Source organism: Terrapene carolina, unplaced genomic scaffold (assembly GCF_002925995.2).
Source record: "Terrapene carolina triunguis isolate 2854851 unplaced genomic scaffold, T_m_triunguis-2.0 Scaffold88, whole genome shotgun sequence".
In the NCBI taxonomy this organism is placed as follows: Eukaryota; Metazoa; Chordata; order Testudines; family Emydidae; genus Terrapene; species Terrapene triunguis.
In genome coordinates this window covers 30,575,161-30,592,414 of record NW_020664439.1, presented here as the reverse complement: position 1 = coordinate 30,592,414, position 17,254 = coordinate 30,575,161, and the positions used below count along the sequence as shown (strand labels likewise).

Sequence of the window (17,254 nt, the reverse complement as noted above, 5' to 3'; positions counted from 1 at the left end):
GGGCCATTGGATTTCTGTAATGTGCACCCTGCAGCCCCTCCCTTGGCCTGGCCTAGCCCGGCCCAGCCATCCCACGTATGGCCTTCTGTGCTAGCCCAGACCCTTTTCATACCATGTATGGGTGCATAACAGTCCTGCACAAATGCTCTGCTTGCAGTATCCCCACATAGTGCCTTCTGCAGGGCTTAAATGTATTGAAGGACTTGTGCTGCCCCTCTGCACCATAGGTGAATTTCACCCACAGAGTTTTGTAAGGAAAGCAGGGGCTTTGTATCTTCCAAACCATTCACAGCCAACACTTGGCCTGCGTGAACAATGAGTCATTTACCATTGCATCCCTGCTCTCTTCAAAACTTGCATATAGAATTACTGACTACTGTTCTCCACAGAGAGCCAACCAATTTCTAGCAAGGATTATGTGGGCAGTTTCTTCAGAACCCCCAAACCTTGATGAGCTGTTTTCCCAAGAAACTGACACATAGTTTATTCATACAGAAAGTTCATAACAGTTGAGAAAGAGAACAGAAAATTGTTGGGTGTCCAGATACAGCCATCTGTTACACGGACCATGTGTGTTGCAGTGGGCATGCACAAGTAACTAAGTAGTATTGTGACAGCCGAAGTCCAAACTTATAATATTTTTTCCAAATATTTAACAGCTATCAAAGAATTTATAGACCATACCCTGCATCCTTTATCTGGTTAGCACTTTGAATTCAAACCACATACTAACATACTCAGAATAAGTACCAAATTAGGTAGCAACTACTTGATAAAGCTGGTACATGTTATATTTGAATTACCAGTGTTTAAACTGAGCTGTGAGGCTGATGAGTTGACAGACATTTTTAATTTTGCAGGTAGATAGAATCAGTCTTTTAAAATTGGCTTGTCTTTTATCTTAGAATTTAACAGAAGTTCTCTGAAGTTAATTTTCTCAGTGAACCTAAGATGCCTTGCTATGCCTTAATCTTGATACAATATTAAAATAAGTAGAAATGAAGTACATGATTTATGGTGGTATTTAAAGAAGATATTGAAGGCATGATGACAATTTAAGTGAGAGAACCAAGTGTGAAAAGACCATTTAACCTCTCCAATTCACTGTATTTCTTTAAAGTCTGATCCAGCATCCATTGAAATCAATGGAAAGACTGACATTGACTTCAATTAACACTGGATCAGGACTTTGCTATATATAATATCACAAGAAAACTTTAACCAACCACAGCAAGTGTCCTTAGCTGAGAGGGAGCATCATCCAACAGATAGAGCACTGAACTGGGAGTCAGGAGACCTGGGTTCTATTCCTTGCTTTGCAACGGACAGGCTGCTTGGGCAATTCACTTCAACTCTCTGTGGGTGTTTCCTTCCTATCCTTTGTCTGTCTTGTCTATTTAGATTGTAAGGGGCAGGGACTGTCTCACTATATGTTTGTGCAGTACCTAGCACCAGGGGATCCCTATCTTGGTAGGGGCCTTTAAGTGCTACTGTATTACAAATAATAACAGTGTTAAAATATATATACAAAGTAAAGTCATAACTCAAAACAAGTTGGTACATATTATCAACTCTGAACAATGAAATAGATCCCCTTTTGGGGAATCATAGTTGAACTGTTGGGCCAAAAAAGTGACCTATCCGGAAATGATTGTAAATGGAGTCAGCAAAAAGTGTGCGCAACAGTCCACCTATTTAAAAGAGAGTCATCTGCTCCACAGATAAGAAACACTGTTGCTGATTCAGAATGTAGCGGACTTCCTTCTGAGTCACTATGGAAACAATTCTCCATTTAGAGGGCTTTGAGGTGTCACCATCCTGATGATATGTGCACCAAGATCTTGAGCACTGGCAAAAATGCAAGAGTACAGCTGTGAAACCCTTGTTGTCCTGGCTACATTCCATCTTCAATAGCAACACTACACTGCATTTCTTCATCTTCTGGTCTAAAATGGGGTGTCGTGTTGCTGTGCGCTGTTAAAACGTTGCCATTTCACACCCCAGAGGTGGCCATATTTTAATTAGGGGTGAAGTGGTTCGTCTGTATATAATTTGTATGTCTGTATATGAGACACTTTGGACTGTGAGGATGTACGTGACTAGTGGAGTTGCACATCTCTCCCAGAAACACTGCAGGTACAATTCTATTGGAAAGCTGACTGGGCTTGTTGTTTTCTCTTGATGACATGCCATTCGGGCAGCGTTAATGCTGTTGGATGTGATTTCATGCTCCAGAGAATGCCTGCCTTGGGCAGAGAGTGCAGCTAAATTAATGTTTGGAAATTCTGTTTAATTTCATTAAAGCTGTTAGTTTTAGTGGATCTTTGTATTATTCATAAAGGATCTGTTCTAAAACCCATAAAATTAGTGAGAGCTTTTCCATTGACTTCCATGGGTTTTGGAATCAGGCCTTATGTCAAGGTTGATCTCTAGGGGATTTTATGTGGTTGAAGTGATATGGCAAGTACAGTTTTTACTACTACTTCTTATCTGAAATTCCCCTTTTTGATCATTCAAATAGTCGTACTAAATCAGTCCCAAGCTCCATCTAATTCCATGTCCCATTTCTGATAGTGGCCAAAACCAGATGCTTCAGAGGAAGGTGAAAGAAACCCACGGTAGGCAGATACAATCTGCCCCTTCGTCATATCCACTGGTCTGGTGCCATGGAAAATATTTTCCACAGGTTTGTTTTTGATGTTTTCCAGCTTTAGGAGGTCAATTCATGTTGTTGAATCTCCGAGGGGTAGCCATGTTAGTCTGGATCTGTAAAAAGCGACAGAGCTTGTGGCACCTTATAGACTAAGGACTCTTTGTCGTTGTTGAATCTGTAATTCTATATCCTTTCCACAGGTCTGTGTGTCCATAAAACATTTGCTGAAAAGTTCATAAGGCCCTGATCTGAGAGCCAGGCTTCTAGCCTCCCAAACAGAGTGAGCAAAACAAAGTCTATACCTTAGTCCAGCTAGTCACCAGGCACCTGAGACAGACCTTCACTAATGACTACTCCATCCCTAACTAATCTGCTCTCTCTCCTCTGCATGTTCCTCCTTTCTGATTATATAGGCCAACCCCAGGCCCGAGCAGGGAGCCTCCTTAATTACACACAGTCTGTTTTGATTGTGAGCTCCTAGCTGTGCCTTAAAGGGGTAGTACACTCCTTCACAGTGAGATTATGGCCCTCTGAATGGTTGCCTTAGAATCCTACCACCCAAGAACATGGATGCTTTCCTGGTCATTCTTTTTGAAGTGTAATTTTGTTTGAGAGTGCAGGTAGTTGTTGAATTGTGATTTCCTAAGAAGTGATGGTTCCAATACCAAGAATTGGGAGAGAGGAATATGTGATGTCACTTTCATTGTAGCAAGAGAGTGATCAGAACCATTCCATTTATCATACTGAATATTTCCAATATTGTTCTGAAGTTCTAAAAGGAATTATGAAGTTAATCAATGTGAGAGAAGGCCTCTGATACAGCACTTTCTTAAGCTAATAAGGACCTGGATCAATTCTGGTATCCCAAGACTACGTCATTTCTTATTTTTACTTCCCTAAATTCAGGTTGGCTTTGGCAAAGGAATTCTTAAAAAGTTGTCCATGTGTTCATTAAACATTCACTGAGTTATAGGACTTTTCTGATCATATGATGATATGCCACAGCCAAACACCATTTACAGAAGTACTTTTCCTCTAAATCATTTGAACTAGTTGTTCCATCAGCTGCAATGTTGTCAACCAGCACATTAATGTATTTTTCTCTGTGTATCACAGAAAAAAAAATTAGATTAGGCAATCATCTTATTTTATTCTTTACCATTCCAAAGATATTCAGTTCTTGTAAATACAACAATAATTTGATGAACAGAGACGTTTGCACTGATTGAGTGATTATAATACAATCTCTAAGTCAACCTTTTATTCCATGCATTACCATGTATAAAGTAACACATAATACTGGTTTGACAGCAAACATTTTTAAATCTATTAACATGATTTGAAGAATCCTACTACTTGCAATTGTATCTGATTAATCTCTGAGTCAAATCCTACAATCCTTAGCTAAAATTTGAAACTCCAACTAATTCAATACTGACTCTCATGGACATTTTGACTTGCAATTACTGCAAGATTTGGCCTTATCTGAATTAAACTAATATATTGACTTTCTCTGTGTAATTTTAACGATTTGATGATCTAGCCTGGGTCTAAAGTGTAAATAAAATCTCTTTGGGATCTATATCTTCCTGAATGCATTTGTGTAATATTTCTTTATATGATCATGAAAATTAGGCATCATCATAGAGGGTGGTTGCATCTTTTGGAGCTCTTTAGTTAAAATTAATCAGTTTATTACAAACATAAGTATTTGTATAGAAAGATTATGACATCTATTTCTTTCTCCTTCACCCTTCTCCCTCCACCCCCTACTGACAATCAGAGTGAAATAAATGTTTCGTTTCTTAGTAGTGTGTTTATCGTCATATACTTATGCTAGGGTCTCAAAAATATCATCTGGATACAAAAGAAACCCTGTAAATATGCTGTCATCTTCAGCACTGACATAGATCCCATTCCAATCCCGTCCCACCTCCAACCAAACCTGATCCCCTGCATTTAATTTCAAAATGATCAGGAAAGACGCCTGGTCTATCTCTTGACCATAAAGTGTTTCACGGGTTTTGACTATCTTCTTGTTTTGTGCCACAATGCTGATTCGAGCAGGCCGCCCTCTGATCGTCATGTGATAAGCAAAGACATACGCTCCAGGAATGCTGCAATTGAACTTGCCTGTAGAAGGATTATAATCTTCCTGGTCATTGTACAAAATCTTGTCAAATTTAATAGGGATATTTGGTGGAGGGAAAGACTTTGACAAGCCGGCACTGAAAGCTGATCTTCGGACTTTTGAGTTATCACCCTTGGAGCCTTTGATACCTCTGGAGCCTTTCTTTCCACTAGCTCCTCGTGCCCCTTTACTACCAGGATTTCCCTTTGGCCCAAGAGGTCCCATCACACCAGCTGGTCCCAAGTCCCCTTTTTCACCCTTATTGCCTGGCTCACCCTTTTCTCCCTGTTGTCCATTCATCCCAGGAATACCCTCAACTCCAGTGTCTCCTTTGCTGCCTTTTTCCCCTTTTATTCCAGCTTCCCCTTTTTCCCCCCTCTCTCCTCTCTCCCCTGGTTCCCCACAATGCCCCTTTTCCCCCAGGTCTCCCTTTTCCCCTTTATCTCCATTTTCCCCATCTAGCCCCTGTAAGCCCAGCTCTCCCTTGTCCCCCTTCTCTCCTTTGGTCCCATTCTCACAAGTGTCCCCCTTCACTCCCTTCTGTCCCTTCATTCCAGGAAGGCCAGAGTTTCCTTTATCTCCTTTAACTCCAGCTTCACCTATAAAAAAAGATAGAAATAAAGAGTCACAAGAAAGAATAACAACCATGCAGCACTACTAGCCTTGGGCTGGTCACTGTGCTAGGTAGGGGCTAGCAGAAGCAGATGTAAATGCCAGGTGCTTGGGGCTAAAACGAAGACTGTATGTTCCATTCTCAATGTTTTCTTTCTGTTTTCCTCTGGAGTGGGGTGAGTGAGTGGAGAGAGTAATTTGTATGGTGAGTGAGGGGGGCAGTGGATTTGGGGGAGGGGAGTCATCGTGGGCTGAGTGGATTTGATGGGAACAAGTGGAACTGAGGCAAGAGGAGGAAGATGTTGAGAGGAGAGGTTAGAAAAGGGAAGAAGGAGGAGTAAGAAGCTAAGAAGGCTTGGGAAGGAGATTAGAAAACAAGAGAGAATAGGAATAAAAGATGAGGACAGAGAGAGAGGCTGGGAACGTGGAGAAGACCAAAGAGAATGCAACACTGGGTATGTGGGGAGGAAGCTGGCTTGATGGAAAAGAGAGAAGCGATGACATTAAAAACAGGGCCAAGGTATATGGAAAGAAAGAGAAAGTGGAATCAAAGAAGAAAAAAGGCAGAAATAGTAAGTCAGTTTTTTAAATGCATTTACCATAAAGTTGAGGGGCAACATACAATTGAAAACACTAAATCCACCATATTAAAAGCAATTGATAAAATACTTGTATTCTATACAGGGCAAGATTCTCCAGTGCCATCTATCTGCTGGTGTGGTCTGGCCTTAAAACCATCTTAACCAAAGGAAGATTGCCCCAGTGTGAGGGTCATCCTCTGGTGGCAAAGTGCCAGTGTAGCAACTCCTACACCACACACTCTCCTGCTGTCAGCGCAGCAGAGAAAAAAGGTTGTGGCTTCAAGAAAGCAGGTGGTCAGGACAACTTTACACTATGCTGATCCTTGGATTGCACCCCAAGACTCCTCTAATGCAGCCCAGGGATGACACGCCTGCAGAGAGCAGTTTTAAACCACATTTGCACACATATCCCTGTGCATTCTGTGCCATTAGGCTGCACCAGAGGATCTGATCTGTCTCTGATGAGGTTTTTCCCACTATGGCTGAAAATATCACTGCCAGGTGTGAATTTTATCTCCAGCTCATAAAGTTACTTTTCATTGAAGAATAACTTTTCTTGCCTTCAGAATGCAACAGATTGCAACAAATCCCATCTCCAATACATTTTCCAGGTGGGACGTACTCCCCTACAGAAACACACTCTCTCTCTCTCTCTCACACAAACACACACAGAGTCTCTCCCTTCCCCCCACCCCCGCCCCACTAGGACAGGCTAAAGTTTATAGTATCTGCACATTTAACAAAATGAAATTATTGAAACTGCACCATAGGTAGACAGGAAGGTAGACAGATAAACAACATAATTCAATATGTAGTCTGTGATCTAAATACTGAAGTCCACATTCAGTTCTTACTCAGGCACAGCTCCCACTGACTGTAGTGAGTTTTTCCTGAATGTGGACTGAATAAAAACTAAGTAGTGAAGTCCAGATTGGGGAAAAACAGATTAAATATTAGAAAACCAGATTAAAGAGGAAGATAGATCAATGTTCTTGAGTACTCTGGTGTAGCTTTACGTACCTTGTTCTCCAGGTTTACCTGGATACCCTGGAATTCCATTTGTTCCTTGGTCACCCTGTTCTCCTTTATCTCCTAAGACATTGTTACCATTAATATGCTGCTATGTATATTATTTGTAGCAAAACATTCTTTATGCAGCATGGGGCTTTCACCATTTGTGTGTGTGTGTGTGTGTGTGTGTGTGTGTGTGTGTCACTCTCTCTCCTGTAGTAAAAATGAACTTAAAAAATGACAGTCCTAAGAAGGTTCTTTGGGACCCCTTAACTGAAAACTCCAAAACACCAGCACCCATCAAACTACCCATCCTGTTGTACTTCCATAGTTATCTGGTTCATCTTAATGCCTAAGAAATAAGTAACCATATACAATCAGTAATGTTGGATAGGGAGGGCATTTATTGTCATTTAATGGCCCGATAGAAAAGCTGATAGACACTAGACTCAGTATTATCATTTTAGTTTCACAGCCCTAGAAAGCATTAGGCAAGAGGGGACATCGTAGCAGTGGACATCAGTTGAATCACACTCTGATGTCTTTTTTTTTTTTCCTGAAAAAATGTTCGAGTGTATTCAGTACTTATTGGCTTTAGCAAAGCATGATGCATGCAAATGCTGTGCAAGCAACCACTTATAGCTCTGCCAATACAATTCAGTCCTCATGCGCTATTCTAGTACACTAAACCCTTTGGACAGAAACAGGCAATTGAGCTGAATTGTGTCCAGTGTGTGGTAGTTTAGTGACATGCAAAGTGAGAACTCTGCGATGACCATCAAACTCATTTTCACTTGAGATCTGAACACAGGTTTCCAGGGCAAATGATTAATAGAACCAATAACCACACAGACCACCTCTTGATCAGAGGATGGCTTAGAAGAGGATGCACAACCTGACTGGGTACCTATGATTATTGCAAATATTCCGAATGGGACCATGCTTGACTTTTTTCTCACTTTTGTATTGCACACAACTCTCTAAGTTTGTTTCATCTACAGCAACCATCCCTGGGACAAGTGATTATTCAAGTGTAGGTGCTAAGTGTTTAGGGATACTGAAAATCACACAGGTGCAAACAGAGAAGCATCACTCTAAATAACAGTTAGTTTAGTGGACCAACTTTTTAAACATTTTTTTAAAAATGTTTTCTCCATGAGCAAGAAACTTCTAGGCCATACTTAGAGTGATACATGATAGTAGAATGACCACTGAGGGCCTGGTCCAAAGAATATTAAAGTGAATGGGAGTCTTTGCATGCAGTTACAGCTAATGAATTAAATTCTACTCTCTTGCTGGGTGCAGTCAATTTGGTCTGAGAGATTTAGCTTTTAAAAGCTGCTTCTGTGCCTGCCTGTTGCTTTCATGAAGATCTTTACTACACATGGGCCTGATTCAAAGCCCACTGAGGTAGAACTTCAATGAGCTTTGGATCAGGCTTTTGTGAATATCCATTTTCATTTTGTGCTGTTATAAGCTATTGGTTTACGGTATTACAGGCCATGGGAATTACAAGGTATCAGTTTGTACCAAGACATTTCAATTGCTTTAGAAAATAATTTCGCCTACAATTTTGCTTTATTGGACTGAAAAACATATGAGCAAAAAAAAAATCACATGTGCTTTTGAAATGAGCAGCTACTTTTCCTCACCCTTGTCTCCTTTGAAGCCCTTTGGACCTTGAAGTCCAGGAATTCCTGGTAGGCCCTGAGGGCCAGCATCTCCCAGCTCTCCTTTAGGACCTGGAAAATGAGCATTTGAAAATTCATTAGTCAATGGAACTCTATCTTCATAGTGACTGAAAAGGATGAACTTTATAAAGTGACCTATGAATGTTAGTTAGCTAATAAGCCACAAATGATGGGGGGTGCCACATACTGATGGGAGCTTTGTGGAAACAGAGAAGAACTGAGTATTTTTGGGGGTCATGGGAGTGCTACAAAAGAAGCAGAGCAGGGCTCAGGACTGAGTCATATTTCCTTCACAGATGAAAAACACTGTAATTGTTCAAAGCCAATTAGGGGGTTTAGCTATACAGCTGAAATTAATGGGAACTGTGTGGCTAAATGCTCTCGTCAGCTATAAAAATCCCCATTTATATTTCATGCTATGTCTCTTGACTGGTTCATGGACCTTCGTCTTTCACCTAGTGCATAAATCCCCATGCCATTTTTAAGACCTTGATTTTTGAGTTTGGAGGTCTCTTAGCTTGAAAAAGTTGAAAAATAGCTTTCAACTGCTATACAGCTATAGAAGCCCAAACGCATAGATTACATCCGAATTTGTGTGTCCAGTATTTAAATGCACCTGAAGACATCCTATATCTAATTAACTCTACCCTTTCTTTTTTTTTTTTAATCTGCAAATTCAAGTATGGTAATTGGGCAGATCCACACATTGTGAGAAACATCAGAAAGACAAGCAAGCAAGATACTCAGTGGTTTAATTTTACAATAAGCTTTAAAAACTTGGGCTAGCTCATGCACATCTGGCCCTGTTCATTGTCACAATACAAACAACTTGACATGAGCTCTTCTTCCGTCAGTCCTCAGGAGATGTATACATAGAACTCCCTCTATAGCTAATACAATGTTGTCCCTTATTAACAATAGGAGACTAGAGTCCCTTGAATATAGTATATTTAAAACGCTCTAGGCTTGATTCTACCACCCTTACTCAGATGAAAAGTATCTCTCTCCAAAAGTAGTGCCAATAAAATGAACATGAATACTTGCAGATTAAGGTCCTGCTCAAAGTAAAGGTATCAGAATCAGGCCCTATCTGGGTGTGTATTTTAATAATAAAAAGTAAGGTTACATAACATACAATATATTAGGTTACAAAATATATAGCTCTTATAAAATATTTATAGGGTATTTATAGAGACTCTGTTGAGCAATTTAATCATATTTAAAATGTGGAGTCTTTATTGTCGTTTGCATTTAACTTCCCTGTTTCCAATAAAGGGTCAGGGATTTTATTATTAATTATATAACCCTGTAGAAAAACACAAAACTACTTTCAGGTAGCATGAAGAGTCACAAAACCATGCTAAAGGGAATATGTAAAACAATCTGCAACTATTAGAAGACTGTAAACACAAAAGTGTAGGGAGAGGAAATATCTGTGGGGTTCCATGAGGATATGACAAGGACTAAATGGATCAACGTGAGCAAAGGGAAATTCAGACTGAATATCAGGAACATTTTCCTAGCTACTAAATCATATTTTCCTGTAGAGTAGTCTCCTAAGAGAGGTAGTAAAAGTCTCACTGCTTGGCAGACGTAAAATCAGACTGCAGACACCATGGAAGAAAATATTGCATTGGCTGGTGGAGGGATTGGGTAGACTATCAGGTTTTATCTCTTTTTAAATCTATGCTCTCAGAGTCTGGCAAACCAGGGAAATAAGGAAAATTAAAATTGGGGGGAAGGTTAAAGCTTTTGGGGGTGATCTGTCCGTCTCCAAATGGCCACTCTTTCTCTTTTCCAATCCCAGGTATAACTCCATTATAAAGCAATAAAGATGATGTAAGTACAACAGTCCTTAGTGCACTTTTTGTATAGTCTGTCTGGTATCGATTGTATGCTACCCTCAGTGCAAGGACATTGTTTTCTTCTGTGGGTTGCCTGGTGCCAGCTGCTCTATTAACACTCAGTTAAAAAAAAATAATGGAACATAATAATCATACCCTTCTCTCTGTAACAACACCATATATGAAATGTAATATTGCACAGTTTTCTGGGATTTCTAAAATACAAAGGGAGAGAGAGGCAGAGGAAGATGGAGTCTTGTCCAGGAGTTTGTGTGCAACAGTAACTCTGATTCTACTTAGTTTTGAGTGTAAACCTGAGACCTTGTAAGTCCTCTATATGCAGAACACTGATTTTAATTGGAGTTCCACATGTGAGGGGCTTACAGATTTGGGCCCTAAGTTAGCATTGTTTTAATGTAGCATTTAAGAATAATTAGATTTTTATCTGATATTATATGTAATACGAATCCATTATGGCCAATCCTCAGCTGGTGTAAATCACCATAGCATGATGTTCCGGCCTGCAAGAGAATTTATTCAAGAATTAATCAAACTGGAGAATCATTGCCACTTTCTTCTTAGTTCATATGCTACCGCTGACACTGCCTCCTGAGAAATGAATAATGATAATAATTGCTTTCCCCTACCTGGCAGTCCATGCTCTCCTGGTTCCCCTTTCTGACCTGACACAGGGGTACAGCAATCACAGCAATTAAAAAAGAAATCAGCTGTGTCAAGAGTAAAATTTTCAAAAGGAAACAGCGTGGTGGCCGTTCTGAAGGCCGGCTTCAGCGAGGATAACTCCACCGGCATTTCGCTTGTTTCCGATAGTTCTGTGAACGGACTTTCTTCAGTGGGTGGCACAATGGATGTGTCAAGGCCATCAGTGACCTCCATCTCTGGAGCCTTTATCTTAGTAAACTTTTCAGCCAGGGTAGCTTTCGCCTCTGTGCGTTCAGCAGCAGCAATAAGTATAATGAAGGTGGCTCTGTGCCAAGGTAAATGCCACATTTTTGTAGCTGTAAGAAAAGATTAATGCAATTATAAAGCATTGCAGCAGGTTTCTGGTATTAGCAATTTCCCTGTAAGGTTCACTTGTTTTGCATTCGTTATTGCTTTGCCTGCACTTCTCACTGTTAGCCTTTTCTTTTTAAATCCAAGAGAAGGAGCTTGACATATAAACAGCAAAGAGTAAAAGAGCAAAAGTAAAATTTTTATCAGTTAAGCAGGTTTCTTCTTAATTAAAAACAGCTCACAGCCCTGATCTTGTCAGTTGCTCTATGAGGAGAGGCCCTGGTATCTGTACAGAGCCCCACTGATTTCAGTGGGGGCCCTATGCAGCTACAGGGGCCCTCTACCTAGGCCAACTTCTCAGATTGGCATTGAGTGACATGTGGAAAGTAAAAGAAGTTAAGAGTTCCTGCTGTGCAACCCTGCATTTTATAATGTGTAGATATGTTCCTGTTGTAAAGAGACACAAAAAGACAGTACTGCTAGATGCCCAGCTCTTGGCAATAGTTCCAGAAATCTCAGAGGTTTCAAGTGGGACACACTGGGAGTAGGTAGGCTTTGTCCTAATGCAAGAATTATCTTTGTAACACATGAAGAAAGCATAAATGCCACAAAGTTAGAGAGGGGAATCTTTGATGTCCGGTTAGACACTTTCTATGCCATCTCTAATTTGAAAAGAAAGTTTATTGAAGGTTTTTACATCTCATTATTTTTCTGCTTAGCAACCTAACTGAAGCAATTAGAACACAGTGAAATATCAGTAATTTGAAACTAGCAAAACCAGTCCTTTCTGCTTGAAATCTAGAGTGGTCACACTAACAAAGCTAATGTTGTTTCAAAAGATTCGACCAGAATGAGATATTCTATATTTAAAATGAGAAATAATGTCCGTGGCTAGCACGTTTCCTCACACACACACACACACACACAGATGTCAAGTGGCATAAAGCTGGCATGATGCAGTACAGAACCAGGTCCTCGAAGTGTGACCATGGCTACCAGTGTTGCCAACTCTGCCAACATTTGGCACCTGTCATAGAATCCCAGTTCCTGGTATCAAGAGATGGCATGAGAATTTTGGCTTTTTAAGTATGTTTTCTAGCCCTTGTTGTGGAGAAAAGCCTGGAGGCAAGAAGGAGTTGGTAGTAGTGGTTTCAGGGCAAGAAGCTGAAGCCTGGCATATATTTCATCACAGCTGGAGGTAGCTGGGCCCCAGCTCCCTGTGAAGGAAAGAGAGAGATGCTGGCAAGCAGTAGCTAGGGAGCTGCAAGAGGAGAGGAGGAAATATATGCAAAAGCTCAGGTGGATCTGAAATTGTGACTTACCCCTGAAATTCTGACTCTCCTAGATGAATAAATACATTTTACTCTTTTAACTCCAATTGCAAACGGTTTTTGGTTTGAATAAGTTTGCCACTAAAGCCATTGCATTCATGGGGGCTTCTGTATCTCTGCAGGTTGCTGGATAAAACAGCCTCCTTCAGATAATCAAAATGGGAAAGGCAAATGGAGAAGGAAGCAGACACCCAAGAACTCTGCTTTTGTGTTATCTGAGCACTTGGGACCAATTCTCTTCTCAATTATACTAGTGTCCCAGTGACTTCAATGTGGGTTATACGAGTATACCAGAGAGCAGAAATTGCCCCTTGGCTTTTTGTCTGTAGAAGATAAATCCACATATTTACAAAGGACTCATGGGTCCTCCCTTCCTCCAAACATCAAGTCTGATTCTGCAAAACGCAATCATTTGAGTAGTCCCTCTGATTTCAGTTGGGACTGTTCCAGTTGAATTCCCTGGGATTCCAATGGGACTATGCTTGTCAATGGGGGTTTTCAAGATCTAACCCATAAACCCCTTCCCCAGTGGAGAGAAACAATGAGCTGGAGCCCCAATTTTTTCTGCAGCTTTTCCTGGACCTAATAACACCACAATATGTCTTTAAAAAGCTTGAGAAACATGTGGTGCAAGGGATGGATGATCAAGGCCATGCAGGGTGGCTCCAATGAATACAGAAAAGCCAGATTCTGAAGTGTGTGATGTACTGAAATGATTAGAGAGAATTCAATAATGACTTCAGAGTCAAGCACAATTACCCGCTTTGAAAGGCTTTGCTTTAAAGGAATAAGTGGAAACAAAATTACACCCTAAGTATTCCAAGCGGTCTGAAGTAAATATTTCAAAGAAAGTAAGGTTTTCCAATTACATACTCTATCTTGGTCTAAATTTTCATCTTGGTTTCCTTATCTTTCATACGGCTAATTGCTTAAGCAAAGAAGGGGAGCCTAAATAGCAGGGTTGCAAACATTTTCAGAGTGCGGACCACATTTCAAAAGATGGATGGTCTTGTGGACTCCCGCTTTCCTTCCTTTCAACAATTGTGTTGACTACCTCACATCCAATTGGTTAATATAAAGACTATCTCCCCTCTTGCTAACTAATTGTATAACATTGCAGTGGCAACTACAGCAGTTCCTTACACTGAAAGCTAACACTAGGAAAGCGTTTACATATTTTTTGCTGTCCTCAGTATAATAAGGAGTTCTGTCTACAGAAAATTCTGATGAAAACAAAAACAAAATTAATTTTCGTCTAAATTTTCCATGGAAAATTATAATTTTCAGCAAATATTTGAAAACTGAATACTTCAGCTGAAAACCAAAATATTTCAATATAAACATGCTGTATGGTACTTTATGGGAATTGTAGTTCAGGTGCCTCATGCTCCCATTCTCTTCTATAGGCTGGATTCCCTGGGCAGACTACAATGCCCATGATTCACCCCGATGTGCCCCTCTGGGGAGTGGATGCACAGTGCATCACAGGATCTGTAGTTCAACTGGAGAATCTGGCCCATACAGAACAATGGAGACATGTAGCAACTGAACTACAATTGCCATAAAGCATAACAGCAGCATCTCTAAATTTTGGTTTTCAGATAGACTCTTTCCATTTGTAGGTGTTTGGTTTTTTACAAAAAAAATTCTGCAGAAAGCAGACACTTTTCATGAAAAAATTCCATCAAATTTTCCATCAAAAAATAGTTTAGACAGAACATTTTCAACCAGCCTGACTGTCTAGGTTGACAGGCTGTCTCACCCTTCCACTTGTTCTGTTTCTCTAGCTGCAAACCAGGAGAAGAGCCAGCATCATGTACGCAGTTAGCGCCTCCCAGACCACCAGGCATCTGCCAACAACAGTTTAGGAGCTTCTGGCCTACGTGATGCAATTCATGCAGAAACCCTAAACCAATTACATTTTAATATTATATTAAGGACAAGAAAGAGACTTTGGGTCTCGCTCTAAGGACTAGTGTGTAGCTGTACTGCCCCAGGAGCAGCCAAGGAAGGAATTGTGAATCAGACTCTGTTCCTTCCTTGGTTCCCATTTGTTCCAGAAGGGCAGTAATCTGTTGCTGGTTTAGGTGTGCTGGCTGGCATGTGGGCAGGTGGACGTCAGAGCCAAAGCTCCACCCATGCCCCACTCTGCCTGCTCACCTGATCTGGTGAAGGATTAATAGACACAGTACCCTGTGTGTCACCCTCAGAGGTTTAGTAGGGAAGGATTCTTACTCCACCCTTACTTACTTGAGTGTTGTCTAAAAAGAGAAAACTGACTAGATAAGGAAATGCTCAGAATGTTTATTTGGTGCAGTGAGTAAAATTCATATTGTCTGATCATGCAGCCATGGCTAGCGTGCATACCTCAAGGGGCAGTCGCTGCCTAACGTGTGAGTATGACCTGATCTGACAAGGTACCCTAAAACTCACATAACTTCAGCACAACTTGGGGCCACTCTTCACCTTACAGAAGGCACTCTGCAGCTCCCGGCCCACAGTTACTGTTTCAAAACTTGCTCTGATCATCCCAGGGGAAATAACCTAGAACTGCAGAGCATAAGTACCTCTTAGTGCCCGTCTAGTCACAATGCGGTGAGTGGCTTTTGCGCCAAGAGGCTGATAATAATACATTTACCTCAAAGCAGCAGGTTCAGCACCAGCCAAGAACAGAACAGAGGGCGACTGTTTCTAAGATGTTAGCAACAGATTAATGCAAGATGTGAAAGGTCATCAGCCACTTCCTTTTTCAGGATATCTTTGCTACTTTATACTCCGAATGACTCAGAACAATCCATGGCTTTGTACAGAGCACTGTAACTCAGGCAATTAGCAAAGTAATGGCTTGTGTGGTTCATTAGAGCAGAACGTCAATTTAAACACCTGGCAGGATGCTTTGGAAAACCCATAACTTACAAATGCTACAAACCTGCAACCAGAACAGCAAAACAATAGCATTTACACTGTCAGGTTACTCCTAGGAGCTAGCGAGCAGAACAGTACAGTAGTATCTGAATTGTCAATTCATTTCTGTGCACATTATAGGATCATAAATAAAACATGCAAAATAATATCTGTAGGGTCTAGCTTCATCCCACAAAAGTGAAGAAATACCACGTCACTTGCTGACAGTCTGTCTCTTAGGCATGAGTTTGGGAACACAAAGGCTACAATGTGCATAAAGCATTTATTTTAATTTTTAATTCCATGACTTTTTTTCAAGTTAGATATTAGACTACTTTTAATGTAGTTATTATAACACGAAGAGCAAGAGCTATTATAATAAAGATTAAAAACACCTAGCATGAAATCCTGGCCCCTGAAACCAATGGCAAAACTCCCATTGATTTCAATGGGGCAGGTTTTCACCCCATAGAGCGTTGGAAGGTATATAAACCTTCATGCTTCAGGGCAAAGCCATCTTCTAAATATAGGACATTAGGAAGAAACTTTAACTTAGATGGGTTTTTTTCCATAATTGCCTAAAGCAGAATTTCCTGCACCTTCCTCTGAAGCAGCTGGTTCTGTCCACTGTCGGAGACAGGATATGGGGCTAGCTGGACCATGGGGCTGATCCACTATGGCAATTTCTGCTTTCCTATAAAATGTCAGAAGTAGTTGTGATTTATTTTTATTTCTTATTTAAAAATCTGAATGGCATGAAATATATTTAATTCATTGCCAAAATAGCTTCATTATGCCGAGTTGCCAAATTGTAGCCTAATTATCTTTAGGAAAAAAATTTAATTTTTCAAATCAAATTCATTTGAGAGTTTGACAGGCACAAAGAGCATCTGTGACTATTTCTAAAAACAGTGATACTGTACATTTAAGTGGCCAAATTCAAATGAATGGGTTTACATGATAGTATAACATAATAAAATGAATACAAATAAAATAAATTGCCTAGATGCTCTGAGCTTGTATATGTTTCAGCTAGTGGTGAATTTTAAAGTCTGAGTTTTACACCCTTGAAAATAGGACTGATAATTAGACTGCTGAACCCTGTGTTATAGTGGGCAAAGGTGTCACTAAAATAAAGACTTTAATATATGTAAATACATTTTAATAAATGTGAAATTGTTCGTTTTTCATTATATTAGATTTCTTTCCAATTGCTCTAAAATAATTCACTCTAATATACTCACTTGAAGTTTATATTTCACAATAGACCCAAACTTAGAGCAATTATTCTTCACTGAAATGATGTCGAGTTTAGCACATCTATCCTTTATTGGGTCTAAATGGCCATGAAATGTTAGCATATGTCTCACAGCTGTACACTCGTAATGCAACTGTGCTATTGTTTTTGTCCCTGAATAACTGAATTCAGATATTCTAGTTCACAACAGAAGTTTATCCACAACCAAAAGACTTTAAATAATG

At 40.2% G+C, this 17,254-nt stretch overlaps 1 protein-coding gene across 1 annotated transcript in view; it reads right to left on the bottom strand.

Moving 5' to 3' along the window:
* Positions 1 to 4,484: 4,484 nt before the first annotated feature.
* The window catches only part of OTOL1 (otolin 1), a 35,279-nt gene continuing 22,509 nt past the window's right edge, over positions 4,485 to 17,254 (bottom strand). The window contains exons 6-9 of the mRNA XM_026649919.1: positions 11,171 to 11,542; positions 8,641 to 8,730; positions 6,998 to 7,069; positions 4,485 to 5,383 (exon numbers count right to left, since the gene is read on the bottom strand). Of these exons, the coding sequence (XP_026505704.1) occupies positions 4,485 to 5,383; positions 6,998 to 7,069; positions 8,641 to 8,730; positions 11,171 to 11,542 (1,433 nt within the window). The remainder of the gene's footprint in view (positions 5,384 to 6,997; positions 7,070 to 8,640; positions 8,731 to 11,170; positions 11,543 to 17,254) is intronic.